The sequence below is a fragment of the Magallana gigas genome, chromosome 2, assembly GCF_963853765.1.
Source record: "Magallana gigas chromosome 2, xbMagGiga1.1, whole genome shotgun sequence".
NCBI lineage: Eukaryota > Metazoa > Mollusca > Bivalvia > Ostreida > Ostreidae > Magallana > Magallana gigas.
In genome coordinates this window covers 20,743,894-20,760,180 of record NC_088854.1, presented here as the reverse complement: position 1 = coordinate 20,760,180, position 16,287 = coordinate 20,743,894, and the positions used below count along the sequence as shown (strand labels likewise).

General features: G+C 34.0%; 1 protein-coding gene across 2 annotated transcripts; it reads left to right on the top strand.

Moving 5' to 3' along the window:
- The first annotated feature begins 1,446 nt into the window (after positions 1–1,446).
- On the top strand, positions 1,447–13,012 carry LOC105329428 (BLOC-2 complex member HPS3). Of its 2 annotated transcripts, XM_034447656.2 has the most exons (21): positions 1,447–1,713; positions 2,343–3,221; positions 3,343–3,456; positions 3,929–4,107; positions 4,306–4,422; positions 4,752–4,876; positions 5,231–5,300; positions 5,401–5,564; positions 6,198–6,306; positions 6,524–6,610; positions 6,705–6,865; positions 7,213–7,378; positions 7,538–7,636; positions 8,376–8,387; positions 9,612–9,681; positions 9,825–9,859; positions 9,974–10,057; positions 10,426–10,641; positions 11,981–12,193; positions 12,428–12,521; positions 12,784–13,012. In XM_034447656.2, the coding sequence occupies exons 1-21, from the start codon at positions 1,497–1,499 to the stop codon at positions 12,960–12,962; spliced, it is 3,390 nt and encodes a 1,129-aa protein (XP_034303547.2). In that variant the 5' UTR covers positions 1,447–1,496; the 3' UTR covers positions 12,963–13,012. The 2 variants fall into 2 exon arrangements, with proteins under 2 accessions (XP_034303547.2, XP_034303548.2); XM_034447657.2 differs by lacking the exon at positions 8,376–8,387 and having other exon boundaries at positions 1,448–1,713.
- Positions 13,013–16,287: the final 3,275 nt, after the last annotated feature.

The following is a 16,287-nucleotide window of genomic DNA, read 5'->3' as shown; positions in this document are numbered from 1 at the left end:
TTTATAAATGATAACCAAACAACATACGGTCATCGAATATTATATCTGTCTAATTGTTTACTGTATAAAACTCTAATGATGCGCTGTAGATTGTATAAGAAGCACCTTGACAAAGTGTACAGGTATATTTATAAATTGTAAGTCAATACCATTTTGAAATCACATGCATTCATATTACATTGGAATGCTTTTAGAAGTGATCTCCCGACAATAATAACTTCAACTTCTAATGTCATTCCTAAATCGATTGTTTGACAAACTTTCGAGACGATATTGGCGCGGTAAATGGACGGTGAATTGTACATTCAGACAGAACCCAGAGGGACAAAGTTTGTTCTATTGGCAATCAATAGCAGACAAGGTTCATGTGTTAAGGTGCAACTTCTCAACCGCCCATTGCAAAAGATTATCTTTCAGCTGTTTGTGTTTAAATTAAATGCATAGATTACATATTTTGCTCAGTTATGTACAATAAACTTAAGAATCTCTAAATCAGAATCAAATTAAAGATTTGAAAAAATTGTATATCCAGATTCATTAGATTTGTTTAAGTGAAACAACAATAAGGCCAAATCTTAACCCGCGGATTTAATGTATATTTAGAGACAGTCCTCTGGATTGAATGAAAAAGAAAATGGAGACTGCACGTAGCATCAGGGAGCCCCCCCCCCCCCAAACTGTTTACGCAGCAACTAATTTTCCTAGATTTACATATAAAAAATTGAATTATCATGGAGTTGCCCCCCCCCCCCCTACTTTTTGGGGAGCATGTAAAAAATTGGAATGAAAATAATGATATTAAGAGTGAAATTGAAAGAAGCTATAAATATAATACACCATCCCCAACCAACGGATTAGGTTTTTGAAGATTTTGGAATTTTATTTCTTATTTTTGATTGTTAGGATTTTTTTTTACATGAGTCTGCTTCCCCCCCCCCCCCTCCCCTCCACACACACTTTCAAAAACGATGGTACGTGCCTGGACTATGCTGTTAGAGAGATTTAAGATTGTTTACAATAGAGATACAATTTTTTCAAAGAAACATATATTTGAAATCTGTAAAAAATTAAAATTTTCACTATACAGAGAAATCTACGAAAAATCTAACTCTTGATATTGATCAAAAGAAGCTATACATACTGAAAATTTCAAGTTGTTTTTTGGAGAATAATTGGACAACAATTTGCGTGTGAAATAATAATTTTAGGGTTAATATTGTTTCCCTTTTTTCCCTATAATTTATTTTACGTCACCCCCCCCCCCCCAAAAAAAAGGGAGGGGGCTTCTAAATTTTATTTATTATATGTAAATTTATGAAAAAGTAAATAATACCCCCGGCCCCCGATGCTACGCGCCTGTATTGCAACTTTCTTTTTTAAGTAATGTGGTCCATGTTTCGTTTTGATCGGGATCGGTTTACAAGGACATTCTAATCGAGATCGGTCTATACGATGTATGTGTCATGTGATATCAAAATGGTGAATGAGGTGTAAACATGGTGAAAGTGTACAAGTGCCATAACTTCAAGTCTCAGAATGTCATACAAGTTGACAACGAACCAGTTGCTTTATTTGCACACCAGGATAAGTTGTTTGTTGCAACCCAAAATTGCTGTGTCTTTATTTATAAGTTTTTAGCTAACCAAAAACATCAGAAAACGAATGCTTTTGCAACGGAAGCTAGAGCTCAACAACTGTTGTTTAATAATACAGGTTAGAATTTTTTAAATAGACATTATTTGAGGGCAATAGCATTGAACAGGCACAGTATTTTTGAATACATGTCATATCTATATGCACAAACCATCTTAATTTAAAAATAAATAACCGTAACCTTTATGATATTAAATTGCAAGTTCTTTTGTATGTGAGGCACTGTAGCTGTGCAGCTTATCAACTAAAACTAATTCACACATTTTCCTGGAGAGCTACAAATCTGCACTTAAAAACTACACAATCAGTGTTGCGTTCTTATGTTACTATGCAGCTAAATATATAGAAAATGAATGACCATTAACAACCAAACAGTTTGGTTAAAACCTTCTCCCTTCTCCTTACACTTGTCAAGGTCTGACAGATCTTGATAGGAGGCTAAGTTGTTGCTACTTGACCTTTACTTCTGACTAATTAAGGAAGGGCTTAACGTTATATTGCTTTAGAGATCATATGAAGATGACCTCATATCAATACTTATTAGACCCCAATGAATGAAAGGAGAAAGGGGTGGTTTTAATCAAATATGAAACTAAAGAGGCACAGTTCTTGTCCTACAAAACTGTTACTTTACTTTAAAAAAAAATTACTTACAAATTGTATGCCAGTTCATTTTGTTTTCCATTAAGGAAATTATGTGGCAACGTTGGAAGTCAAAAACTCTAGAAGACAAACATTTTATGCAGTAAAAGTATACCTAAACTGGCAGCTTGCAACAGATGCAAATAGCACCAGATCTTGTGTGAGGTTGGCCAATCATGATCACAGTTTGAAACTTAGTAGTTTAGCTGACGACCAACTCCAGGTCATTGATATTCCATGTTCTAAAGAGGTAACATGCATCTCATCCTGTCAAAAAACTGGTAACTTAGTGATAGTCCAGAGAGAAAAGACAACATTTTATCAGGTTGTAGAAAAGTCATTTTCAACCTCTGAAAAAACGTACGTGGATGTTGTTGTATTTTTGGAGTTGGACTGGAGCTTTGTAGTGAGAAGTATTTCTTTTTGTGAGAACTATGTTGCTGTTGCTTCTGAAGAAGAAGCACAGGTGGTTCGTCTTTTGTATGCTGAAACAAACAAACAGACAGAAGATACTGACATATTGAAGCAATTTCCAAGTGTAACCAGACGGAGAGTGTCATCTGTTTTAAGTAAACTTTCTATAGGCACTGATAAAGACAGACATCCTGATTCATTCCAAAGTCATACTTCAAAGCATGGACTTCTTGGTTCTTCTAGAAGTTCTATAAATGCCAGTCCAGCTTTATCAGCATCTTCCCTGAATAAATTTGGATTTGATGCTTTCAATAAAATTGACGATGATGAAAATTTTGTGACTTGGAATTTTGATGAAACTGACGAAAAAGTTGACTTTGATGGAGGTTCATTTCTTGGAAGGAGAGGAGTGAAAAAGAGGCAATCTAAAACAGTTGTTCTAAAAACACTACAAGAAATTGCCCAGAGGGATTTGTTGCTAGCTGACATTCCAAAGCATGAGGATCTTCGAGGTCTGTAAAATGAATATAAAACAGAAAACAATGTAAAATGATAGGTGAATCACACTTGTCTTTGGTTCTTCATTATTACATTGAGTGCTATATTGAATCCCCTTCTTTCCTCTCTTTACAGGGGGAGGTCACTCAACTCTTGGGGACCTTACTGTAGCCACTGTCCTGTACAAGAGAAGTTCCTCCACTACAGATTCCTGGAAATTTATTCAACTCCAACCAACATACCTATCTGGTACTTTTTCTATTTTGATTTCACAAGCAATTTTGTTAATTTAGAATTTGCCAATACCAGTATTTAGTTAAATATTATATTATTGTATTGAAAAACAAAGAATGAAAAAAAATACATGTATTAGAAAGGCCTTAGAAACTCTCAGAAATGTAATGCATCAGGCAGGTATTTTATATTAGTTGTATCATTTGCAAAGAGGAATATCTTTAATAATTTTGATATTTTAACTTAACATAGAGTTATTCCCCTTTTCAATTTTGCAATAAAATAAATCAGAAATCAGAATAAAGCAGAAATTGACCTTATGCAGCAGAGCCTGAGAACCAATGAATTTTTGTTAAGGAACTGTACATTAATTGAAATTGAAATGTTAAAAAGCCTTCATTGCAATGATTGGCAAACTACAAATACACGTAGTAACAATTAAAAGTGAGCTCTGTAGGAACGCTTGTTATACATTTTCTCCTTCTAGACAATGTGAGGCCAGCAGTGAGTGACTGGTACAGAGAGATCCCTGTTCAGTCCTCAGTGTACAGCAGTCTGATCGGCATGTCCTGTCTCCTCAGCAGCTCCAGGGTAGGGACCATGTATAACCTGTGGGCCAAGATCTCCGACATCTCCCACTACAAGTACACATCGGATGCACATCAGGTATGAATGTACTGTAGGACATCCACAGTAGTCCCACCTGAAACAACATAATTCATAAATCTTCCTAGGATTCATTCTTTTTTAAAATTTAGCAGTCAGCTAATCTGTTAATGAATTTTCTGTGAAATATTGTATGACATTTTATTTACATATCTCATAACACTAAAATTGCTCAAAAGACCTGTGTGCCTCTTTCAGCTGATTACAGATGGGAACCTGTTGTACATAATGAATGAGAAAGGACTAGAGATTTACTCTAGCAGATGTAATGCTGCAGCCATTCACAACTCAGAGGACTGGAACGGTATAACTAAGGTAAACTCAACAAGCACCTGCTTTTAAAGGGAACCAAAAGTGTTTACGTATACAGGTACCGGGTACATGTGAAATCACTTGAAACATAATACCTTATAAGGAAATTTTTTAATGAATATTTCCTTGATTAAAAAGTCTGAAACATTTCATTATGAGTTTCTTCCCAGAAGTTTTCTATTTAAAAAGATATTTTTTTGATTTGAGGTGACATGAATATAATCAATACATATATTTTGACTGTAAATTCAGTTAGATGATATTGATATTGGAAGCTGTGCATGAAATATAAGTGTGTGATACAAATAGCTGATACCATATATATATTACAGGCTTACCCATCAGCTAATCTAGAAATCTGTTTGCTTGGTGCTCATCCATTTATTGGTGCCACTCAAATCACTCTGGCAGACAATGCCGTCATCTTGTTATCAAAAGTGGAAACATCCAGTCACCAGTAAGTACATGTAGAATCAGTTGTAATATGTACAGGAAGAGATTTTAGATATTAAAGCAGCATAAATGTCCCATTCAAATGACAGAGTGACTGCAGGCTAAAACACAGTTATTTATATAAAAGACTCTGCATACACAGCACACTAAAGAGTTCCAATCTCGTACCAGTTTACCATAATTTACCTTACTATTCTTATATAATCATTATCTTTAGCACAGCTTGTCTAAAGCTCTCAGTGAACTCAACAGTGACAAGTCATTATGGTGTAGGGGGTTATAAGGCTAATAGGTAGCTTTGATGGAGATACAACTGTAGTTGATGGTTAAACCTGAAATATAAAAATCTGGTTTTTAGGAATGATGAGAGTATATGGAGTCTTTATGCATTAGAGAAATGTACAGTTTCTGAACTTTTCAAAGATATGGTAAGTGAGACATATTTTAATTATTAATACACTGGGAAATGTTTTTCTTAATGAGTCTTGATATTTTATTCCTCGTTATTTTGAAGAATTTCTTTTCCAGGTTAACTATGGGACCAGAAATACAAATTCTGCTGCTCATTTACATATGTTGCAAGAAAGTCACATGATAATCAGGAATGCCCTCATTGGTCAGCATATAAAGGATGAGCACCTGCATGACTTATACAGAGAGTCTTGTGGTCTTTTGGGAGAATATTATTCAAAGTGAGTGAATAGTTAATTTGAATTTTTTAAGTATACTGGTAAATACATGTACTAAATTCAATGTTGTTGAATTCATTTTAAATTTTTAGAATTTAATTTTGTTGATTGAATAAAAATAGTTGGGGATGCAATGTCAGTGATAAGCTGTTGATTTATAGAACACAATAAATTATTACTGTGGAATCATTAGATTTCGTGGTGGCTCAATTTTCGTGGAATTCGTGGGTACCTTTCATCCACGAAATAACATCCTCCACGAATTGAAAAAATTAGGATAATAAAGTCATATTTCTTTTTGTAGATATATAAGAATACACGAAATTACATCCACACGAACCTGTAAAATTTATGCCATCCATGAAAATTGGCCCGAACGAAATTTAATGATTCCACAGTATTCAAGTAAAGCCAGTGTGCCAATATTTGTTGGGATGTTAAATCATAGATGAAGGGCATCAATGAAATCCATGAAAACTGAGTCCCAATAAATCATGATGATTTTAAAGTACTCTCTTTCAAGTTAGATTTGTTCACCATACAGAGAGAGAGAGAGAGAGAGAGAGAGAGAGAGAGAGAGAGAGAGAGATGAAATTTAAAATTCTCATATAATTTGATTTCTTCTGATATTTTTAGGCCTGATGCAGAGAACTTTAAGATGTGTCTGCCCTACTACCTGATGTCTGGTCTCTCCATCAGTGACATTGTCCACCAAGCTATTATCTACAAACAACAGTCAAAAAAGGTTTATTTACACTTGGCCTCAATAATAAATGAAGTTTTAAAAGCTGACATGCAACTTATTGATCTGTTTTTGAGAGTTTGTGTTTGTATGTGACAGTGCTCTCCCTTTGACATGTAAAATTAGTGTATGATTTGTAAATATATTGTTTTTCATACTATAAACTTGAAAACTCTGATACCTGCATTAACCTCATATTTTGCTTTTTGATATTTTACAGACTACTCCATACTGTTATGGCAAAGGATTCAGCTATTTCCTAAATTATGTTTTATTTCAAGATGAGGAACCTTTTAATATTCTTGAGGTGAGAGTTAATACATAAAGGCTTGTTTGTTTACCTGGTTAATTCATGTAACAATGCAATTCTTTTACAGACATAGTTGTTAATTTTTGATCAGGTGGATGGGGATCAGATCCTTGAGGTTTGTGAGGAGGTGATTCCGGACCGGATATCTGAGGTCATCCTGTTCTCTCGCCTCCAGACGTACACCCCAGAGGTAGCCCTCAAAATCCTGCAGACACAGATGAAGCACAGAACTTCTATTGACGAAAAGCACAGGTATCAACCTGATAAAGTTTACAGTAAAATGGTTACACACTTGTAAAGAATTTACATTTATATTATGGTCAGTTCCATAAATTTATCGGATATGACAAATGAAGTTTATTAAGAATCAAAATTGCTCACTTCTGGCACTTCACTGTAAGTGTGTTTTACTTTAGAAGAAAGATGGCCCTTTTTTTGACTCCATGTAAAGACATCTGCTGAATAAGATAATGTCTGAATGATGCTAATAAAATGGTTTGTCCCTGGCGCTTTGCTATAATCATGTTTTACCATCGAAAGTTGACTCCATTTTGAATCCTAGATTTTAAAGACATCTGCTGATGATTGTAATGTTTTAGCCCGGTAGACATGGTGGCTTTGGCTTGCTTACATCTGAAGCTGTGTGACCCCGAGCCTGCACATGTAGCATTGGCCTCCATACCACAAAGGGAGCTAACCAAAATCTGCATCTGTCACCATTGGCTCTTACATCAGGACTTCACAGAGTTATCTCCCTTGTCTCAGGTAAAATAACTGACTAAATGAATTGTTACAGACATAGCTGTTAAAAAAATTAATTACGTTTTTTTTCATTTACTTAAGTATTCTTTGTGTCGTTTAAAGAGTCTTGTAAGAAATCATATCCAAAAATTTATGAATGACAATTATCTTGCTAATTTACAGTTGATGAGATGCCACTGTCCTCAAGTGTTGATAACATCTATGGTGGCTCTACATGACACGGGAATGATATCACTGGACTTGGCTATCAGACTATTGCAGGTAATTGTATAGAATACAAACCACCACTATCTCAGTATATTGATAATAGAATGAACCTGTTACCCAGCTTGATTAAATATAGTACATGTACATATAATATTAATGTAGATCTTTTGGCATGTTGTTTGTTATGTGAATCCAAGTAGTAATATATATGTATTTTGTTTGGCATTAATTTGTTTCTCAAAAATTGATAGATTATGTTTGTCTGTTTTTGAGATGAGTATTAACTAATACATAGTTAGAATTGCAACCAAAATAGAGTAGTTGCATATAGATGTTTTTAATATTCAGAATATTTATTAAAAAAGTGATAATTTTCTTGGATCAATATGTTTTTATTTCAAAATTTGAAAAAATTTCAAATCTCAAAAAATTGAAAGTTTAAAGTTTACTATCTTGTAATATATGCTGTACTATATAGGATGACAAATTTGATATGAGCTTGTTGGCCCCAGCCTGCTCCAAATTAAATTAGCATGATTTTAAATTTTTTAAGAAAGGGGAAAATAATTGAGATGGTATACAGTAAAACACGCTTATAACGAAGTCCCAGGGACGGCTAATTTAACTTCGTTATAAGCGTAATTCATTATATCCGTCAAGTTTACAACATGAAATAGAGACTTGGTGAATGAAATTCACTTCGCTGTAAGGGTCAATTCATTATAAGCGTGTTCGCTATAACCGTGTTTTACTGTAATATTTTTTATTCTCTTATCTGAAATTTTATTTGTAGGAAGTCAAAATGGTAATGTTTGTTATAAATTTAATTAAACATAAATTCAATAAGAATATACATGTAATTCTACCAAGGAATTTTAAACTTTGAAAAAAATTATTGTACATGCATGGTTATAAAAAGTCATTATTTCAGAGTTAACATTACTGGTATACAGTATCAAAGTATGAACTCATACTGAAACCTCTGTTCATTTGTCACTTGCATGGCCAGGTTTAAGAGTCACCAGAAAACAAAATTAAAGGTTCATCTTTTTGAAAGGACTATATGCATGACAAGAGCCAATTTTCACCCTCTTTAATAAATCATCTTTTCTTATAGGCAACAGATTGTACAAGATTTAGCAAGAACATTTTTTTCTGTCTTGAAAATATACATCTTTGATAAAAATTGTAAAAGCCTGTAATTGATGTTACCTGAAAGGTAAAGCTCAAAGGAAAGGAAAAGTTAAATTTCATGATATCGTATTTCTAAACTGAGAGCAATTTAATCAAGTTGAAAATCTCAAACACCTAATAATCTTTACATGAATATCTGTACAAAGTAAAATTACAAAATGATTGATTTTAGGGGATCATATTAGATCCTTGTCATATATATCATGCTTTGTCATTGATAAACAGAAGCCAGCCTTGTAATACTATATTGGATATGTATTCCTTATAAAAATGTTGTACATGTATAGCGAGTTATTTTAGTATGAGTAAATATGTCTACTTCACTTAAGTATACAAGGTGTTAAATTTTTACTACTGTAGATTTCTAATTAAACATGAGGAATTAATATCTGCGTATAATCCTGAGTTGCACATCTCGTGGATTTTAAAATCTCACCTTTATTTTTTGGACGGATGTAAACTAAAGAAAACTATGATAAAAATTTTGCATTGGCAATTTCATTTTCTTGCAGTTTGCAGCAAGATGGTTGAATCATGGAATTAATCTTCAGTACTCACGTAAAATAAGGAATCTACAGTTACTGTATTTGATATAAACTGCCAAAAATAAGAAACACCAAAATGACTGGCCATACATTTATTAACAGTGGTTTGTGGGATTGCTTGGTTTTATGTAAATGTCAACATTGAACTCAAAAAATGCTCACATCTGCATGAAGCCTTTTCTGTTCTCTATCAAAGTAAACTACTTTGAGGAAAATTGAATTTCAAAATGAAAAAGAAAATTCTTGATGTGTTTATGAACAAATGGTATATGTTTTGTTTGAATCTATAGGGAAAGCAAGAGGAAGACACACGGTTCAGGAATAATCACATCAAAGAATATTTAGAAAAAATATTAGAGGGTATGAGGCTTTCGTTGGTCTAATTTGACAACTTTGTTATGCATTTCGTGTGATAGGTATGTACCTTTATTGTGACATCATTACAACCTAATAATAACTTTAACTAAAAGGATGTTATTTTTTCTAAATTCTGTTTATTATAGATAATCAGAGAAAATATGCTTTTGAAGATGCAGCAGTAAGGATTTTTTAGTTGATGAATATACATAAAGAATTGGAGACATATTGAATTAAAGAAATGCTTAATATAGTGGAGCATTAAATTGATCGATTTTTAACCCAATTCTTTCAGATTTTGTTATGTGAGATGTATGTGAAAAGAATAATTCATGAGATATATCCTACTGAAAAGCAAAGGTTGAGTGCTTCAGCACAGGTAAAGTGGAAAAATCATTGATTAGGGTTCATGTAGGGGTCTCTTGTAGAGTAATCTAATCTAATTTCAAGTACCTTATTCAATACATGTACCAATAATGAATCTATTCAAATTGATTCCAAAAGTTTACAGGCTATGACCAGGTAAATGGGGATGAATATTATAGACTGTTGTTTCTAATAATTCCTGACTTTTCGTTCTAGAAATCGACTTTAATGAAAATAAGTGTATGTTTTACCATTGCCAGAAAATGTGTCTTAATTTTTTTCTTTTAATACCTAAATGTAGCTCATAAAAACTATTTAAAATGTTCATTTTTAAACCAGTTATATATTCTTTGATAGATTTGGTATTTACTTTCTCACTAGTGTAAAACCACAGGATACTTTGGATCCCGATTCTCTTGGTTGGATGATTTACCTCCCTTTAAAGGAGTGTTCTCAGTAAGACAGCCCTGCCTGTATCTTCGGTCCTCCAGTCCCACCACGGCAAGGAAGACCCACATGGCAGCACCCACCCCCACGCTCAGCAAGCACGGCACCTGTTCTTGTGCCCTCTGTCATGAGGATCTTGTCAAACTACAGGTACAGCATGGCAGGAGATTGTAGCACAGTGACCTTGATTTATCATGTGTCAAGATTAAAGATTTAAGGTTCATTTTCTGTCAATTCTCAGTTATCAACAATTTAATTTTCCTCCAAATATTGGAAGTATAGAAAATAGAGATGGTTATGAACAATCAAGAATATTGATTATTCATGAAGTTTCAATGTGGCCATCGAGGCTTTGGAACTTTATGATTAAAATTTTAATTGATGCTTCCTGATTTTTTAATGTGCCTATTCTTAACAAACAGAATATAAAACAATTATAACTTTCAGCTTTTTGGTTTGGGTAATTTTTCATTTGCTACATTTTTAAGGACAGCGGACGGAATTCATTTTTACAATTGTGATTTTCAAAACAATTTTTAACATGAGTTAGAGTTACTTGAGATTTATCAAATTTAAATCAATAAAAAAAATAACATGAAAATCGATCTAGATTTTAAGTAGTGACCACTTCAAAAATTGTTTGCATTACTTCTCTTTTTCAATTGAACATAATGGGGAAAAGCATTTTTGTGAGAGGAGAAATAATTTTTTTAAAATTCTGCTATAGAATTTCTATCCAAATTGAAATATAATACTTGTACGATGATTTTGAATTAATATCATGTAAAAATGATCATGTCATCGACTTTGTTTTTAAGGGGGCATTTGCCAAAGTGTGGTGTGTTGACGTCGTTATTTTTCGTCAAATTTTTATTAAAAGTACTGTGCAAACTCTAAAATAAAGGCTATGTACATCATTTCGAGGTTGATTTATGAAACAAAACAACTATTAAAGTATAATAAACACTTTTATGATAAAATACATCAAACCTTTAACAAAGGGAAGGTTTTACTCTATTTTCAATAAGAGTATTAAAGCAAATCGGAATGTAAATGATTTGTTCACTAGCTCAAACTCTGTTAACTAATCTTTGTAGATGGTTATAGATAACTTGTCAATGAATTAACATAAAACACCTCTACAAAATTTGTGCATGTTGAATAATGTTGAAAAGCATATTTTAGCATGTTTTAATAATAGCAAGTTCAGCAACTACTTGTACTACTTAAAGTGTGTATTGTTGACGTAGAACAGCTACCTATTGTGTTATAAGCGATTTTTCATTGTGTTTTAGTGATTGTGAGGTAATATTGAGAATTCAATGTTGGTAACAATCGCTCCTGTTGGGTGCGCGATATGTCTGCACAAAGTAAATTAGGTCCGTAGTCCATAAGTAGATTAAATATATTTTAACAAGTTAATTATTGCTATAAATCACATCCTCTGGATTATCTTTATAGATGTGTTTGTTTTATTGTTTAATTTTAGAGCATGCTGTGTTCTCCTTGCTGTAGTGAGACAGTAGCGACCAAAGTTCTCTCCCTTCTTGAGACCTCTACTTCCATACTAGGATGGGATGCTCTCTGGATGCTTTGTAAAATCAGGTCAAAGGTCACAGACACTTTCAAGGCCTTGGTTCAGAAGTACCCAGCTGTTATTCTAAGCTATGGAACATCTGTACTGGGATCTGACCCAGGGCTGGTAAGTTGCAGGGGGATTTCTGAGGTGGGGGTGTTTAAAGATATAGGAAGTTTATTGTTCCAATAGATATTTCAAGAAATTAGTTTAAGTCCAGGGACTATTTGATACACTACTATTATCATATTAATGTTCCACTATATTATGCATTTGGTAATCTCAACACTGATGTTTAAGTGTTGTAGCAAAATTAATTTATTAACCATGTGTTTGAACGTTCTTTCTTTGAAATTTCAGTGGAGTAACTATCTAAATGAAGTTGTACAGATGAACAAAATGCAGGCAGAAAGCCCAGATGAGAATGCTGATATCTATTTTAAATCATTTCAAGGTAAATGTGTTTGATCAAGTAAGAGCATTGTCCGCCATTATAGTTAAAATAAAATATGTTGAAAAAAGGGAAAATATGTCTTAAATGTTTGAATGGGGTATTTGAGGATAGAGCTAGTACCAAGTACAACCCGCCAACAAAAAAAAAAGATAGAAAATTATTTAAAAGATTGAATTCAATGGTAAAAAGCGTGGCATATGAAAATGCTTTTTGTATTGTTAACATGGGTTGACTTTAATATCTAGTTGTATTTTTGTTGAAGGAATACTAAAACACCTGACAGATGTGTTGGAGTTGAAAGACTTTCTACAAATTTTACCTGACGAAGGGAACATGCTGTTCTTTCTACCCTACATAACAGAGTGTCAAGAAAAGGAAAAATCTAAACAACTGTTGAACATAATCAGGAAAAAGGGGGAACATTTACAGCACTATATATGATGTTTGCTTATGTATGTAGTAAAAGTTCGTATTCTGGATAAAAGAAAAAATCATGGGCAACAAACTACATAATATGCATAACAATGCTGTTATTTTATTTGTTTTCTAAAATTTTATATATTTTTAAAAATTTTGAATAAATATTGAAATATTTTTGTGCGATTTTTACAATGTGATGTAAACTTCTCACAAAATAGATCTGCATCTTGCATCAAAGATATCTTAACCAACATTAAAATACATGTACAGGATCTATACATGTACAGCAGCACTTTGCGCTGTTGTAGAGACCTGTATTTTAAGATTACGGACCATGTGTTTACAAGTATGCCTGTGATAGATATTTACGATCATTAAAAAATTGATAACTATCAAATTCATTTTATAAATTAGATGTAGTTATAATCGGGGCGATTATAAAGCCTCCCAAACAAAGGAGGCCATCATTGGGAGTAGGGATGACTCCCATGGGTCAAACTTTACAGACAAAAGGATTTAGAACTTGATTATTTTTATTTCTGAAGTTTCATAATGTTCCCCAGGAGTCCCTTACTATATATCAGGTGAACCAATATGACCCAAGGAACAAGAATATATATGGTACAGTGGTGGGGTTCTTAACCCTTTTGGGCACTTCCTGTTTGAGGGGAGTCAGGACCACCCTTGGGGCCCATGACCTACATACAATTTGTTTATCCTTAACACAAGGAATAAGAATATATTGTTTAGGGGTGGGGATCTCGACCGTTTTCAACATATTTGGTCACTTCCTGTTTGAGGGGGGTCAGGACCACCCCGAGAGCCCATGACCTACATACCATTTGATGCCCCTTAACAACAAGAATATAAATGTTAAGGGGTGGGATTCTTAACCATTTTAAAGATATTTTGGCACTTCCTTTTTGAGGGGGGGGGGGGGGTCAGGACCACCCCCGGGGCCCATGACCTACATACCATTTGATACCCCTTGACACAAGGATCAAGAATATAAATGGTTTTGGGGTTTAGTTCTTAACCATTTTCAATTTATTTGTGCACTTCCTGTTTGAGGAGGGTCAGGACCACCCGCGGGGCCCATGACCTACATTCCATTTGATACCCCTTGACACAAGGAAGAAGAATATTTTTGGTTTTGGGGTGGGATTCTTAACCCTTTTCAAGATATATGGGCACTTCCTGTTTGAGGGGGTCAGGACCACCCCCGGGGCCCATGACCTACATACCAATTCAATGCCCCTAAACACAAGGAACAAGAATATGTATGGTTAAGGAGTGGGATTCTTAACCCTTTTCAAGATATATGGGCACTTCCTGTTTGAGGGGGGGGGGGGGAGGTCAGGACCACCCTCAGGGCCCATGACCTACATACCATTTGATGCCCCTTAAGACATGGAACAAGAATATATATGGTTTAGGGGTCAGGATTCTAACAGTTTCTGAGATATATGGTCATTTCCAATTCCTGGGGGATGGCGAAGACCCCAGGGGTCAGTCTGATAAACCCTATATATTGCCTGTAACAGTCAGTATATGATTGTAAAAACCCTATATTATTATCATTGTCCGTTTTCAAGTTATAACCAATTACAATAGAGTCTACGATTTTTCCCATAAGGTTCAATGTTAGACCCCACGACCTTTTGACCCCCAAGAAAAGTAGTTGGCCAACCCTAAATGAGAAAAATTAAACCAGCGTGCACATCTAGATACTGTAGATTCCTTATTTTACTCGAGTACTTAATTCTGCGATTAAATGATTTACCATCAAATCGCGAGAACATAAAATCGCGAATGCCGAAATTTTATCATAGTTTCATTAAGTTTACGTGTGTCCCAAAATTAAAAACTAGATTTTAGAATTCGAGAGACGGGCTTCTCGCGATTTTACGCGGATATTAATTCCTCGCGTATCTTAGAGTTTTGTACAATTCTGTTCAGCCATCTCTGAGAAACGCGACGGACAAGTTCAGAACGGGAAAGAAGAAGAAGAACCGTACAAAAACAATAAGTCTTAATGAATACTTAATCGGGATAAGCTGAACATATTTAATGAATATCACCATTTTAAATGTTCAGACACTATTGTTCACAGGGTTGGATTCATTTTTCCTAGGGCGTTACAGATTAATCTCTCCTTGAAATTGTGACTCAAAATCTTGTTGACAAAGCTTAGCTCGTCTCCATATAGTAAAAGCGAGAGGGAGGCAAGCTCTTTCTTTGCCATGTGATACTGGAATTAAAACACCTAACAAAGGGAAACGCAAATACACACAATATAGTACAGCTTACATTTGTACCTTACCAAAGTGAGTGGATTGCATACTGTGATTACATTAGTATTCAAGGGTATCAATTTTTGTGGATAAAGTGAAAATCACATTAACAGTATAATACTGTTGTAAAATAAGTGCATTTAGATTGAACTGGAAACGGTCATCCAAGATTTTATTGATGATTTAAGGTAACTCCAGTGCCTCCCCTGTCCGGTTCTTTTTTACACGGCATGTAAAATTTCCAGTTGTTAAACTTTTTTATTTTATTAGTAAATTACCATTGTAAGGAATTAGGATTACAAGTCCTCTAACATAAATTACTGGTCTGACTTAAAATAGCGAAACGTACCAAATTCTGAAATTACTGGAGTATTGAAATGTATACTATAGTCTGTCCCAAGTTAAATATACTGTATTGCTTCCATCACTTTTTGATGATTTTTAATAAAATTACACATACCTGTTAAAGATATACAGTTGAAATCGTTAAAAGGGAATATATCCAAGATATCTTCATTGAACAATTATCCCTTTTCACTCATAAAATTTCACAGGAACGAAAACAATTTTCTTACGGAGATTTATAATGGGAAATGTTTACATCTTTTCTCAATTCGAAAGTACTCGGGATACCTCGCGCAATTTTTTAACGTTATCATCCGGGCCCATTAATGGCTGATGCAATGCAAAATCTCCGTAGACTTTCAATTTTGGGATGTGTATTGAAACCTGAAGCGGTAGAGGAGGCGTTTTAAAACAGATAATTTGGACATTTTTCATATTAGTGGATGAACGTAGTTTGAGCACAAAGGTATTTACTATGATTGAAATATCAATGGTTGAAGCAAAAACTCGGGACAGAGTATTAACGCCCAAAACTCAAACTTTTTGAGGAACTGTTGTTAACAGATCAGTTAACCGTCATAGGGATTTATAATATCGTTTGTTTAGTCAAAATAAGCAAAGTGTGTTTGATACTGTAATCAGGGACTTATTGCGTGGACCCTGAGGTCCACGCAGAAAATATATAAGCGAGGTTAAACCGGATGCAA

Coding starts and splice junctions, on each gene's coding strand:
- LOC105329428 (XM_034447656.2), top strand. CDS start 1,497: ATGGTGAAAGTGTACAAGTGCCATAACTTCAAGTCTCAGAATGTCATA. Junction 5,301..5,400: donor CTGAACTTTTCAAAGATATG/GTAAGTGAGACA, acceptor TTTCTTTTCCAG/GTTAACTATGGGACCAGAAA. Junction 10,642..11,980: donor AGGATCTTGTCAAACTACAG/GTACAGCATGGC, acceptor GTTTAATTTTAG/AGCATGCTGTGTTCTCCTTG.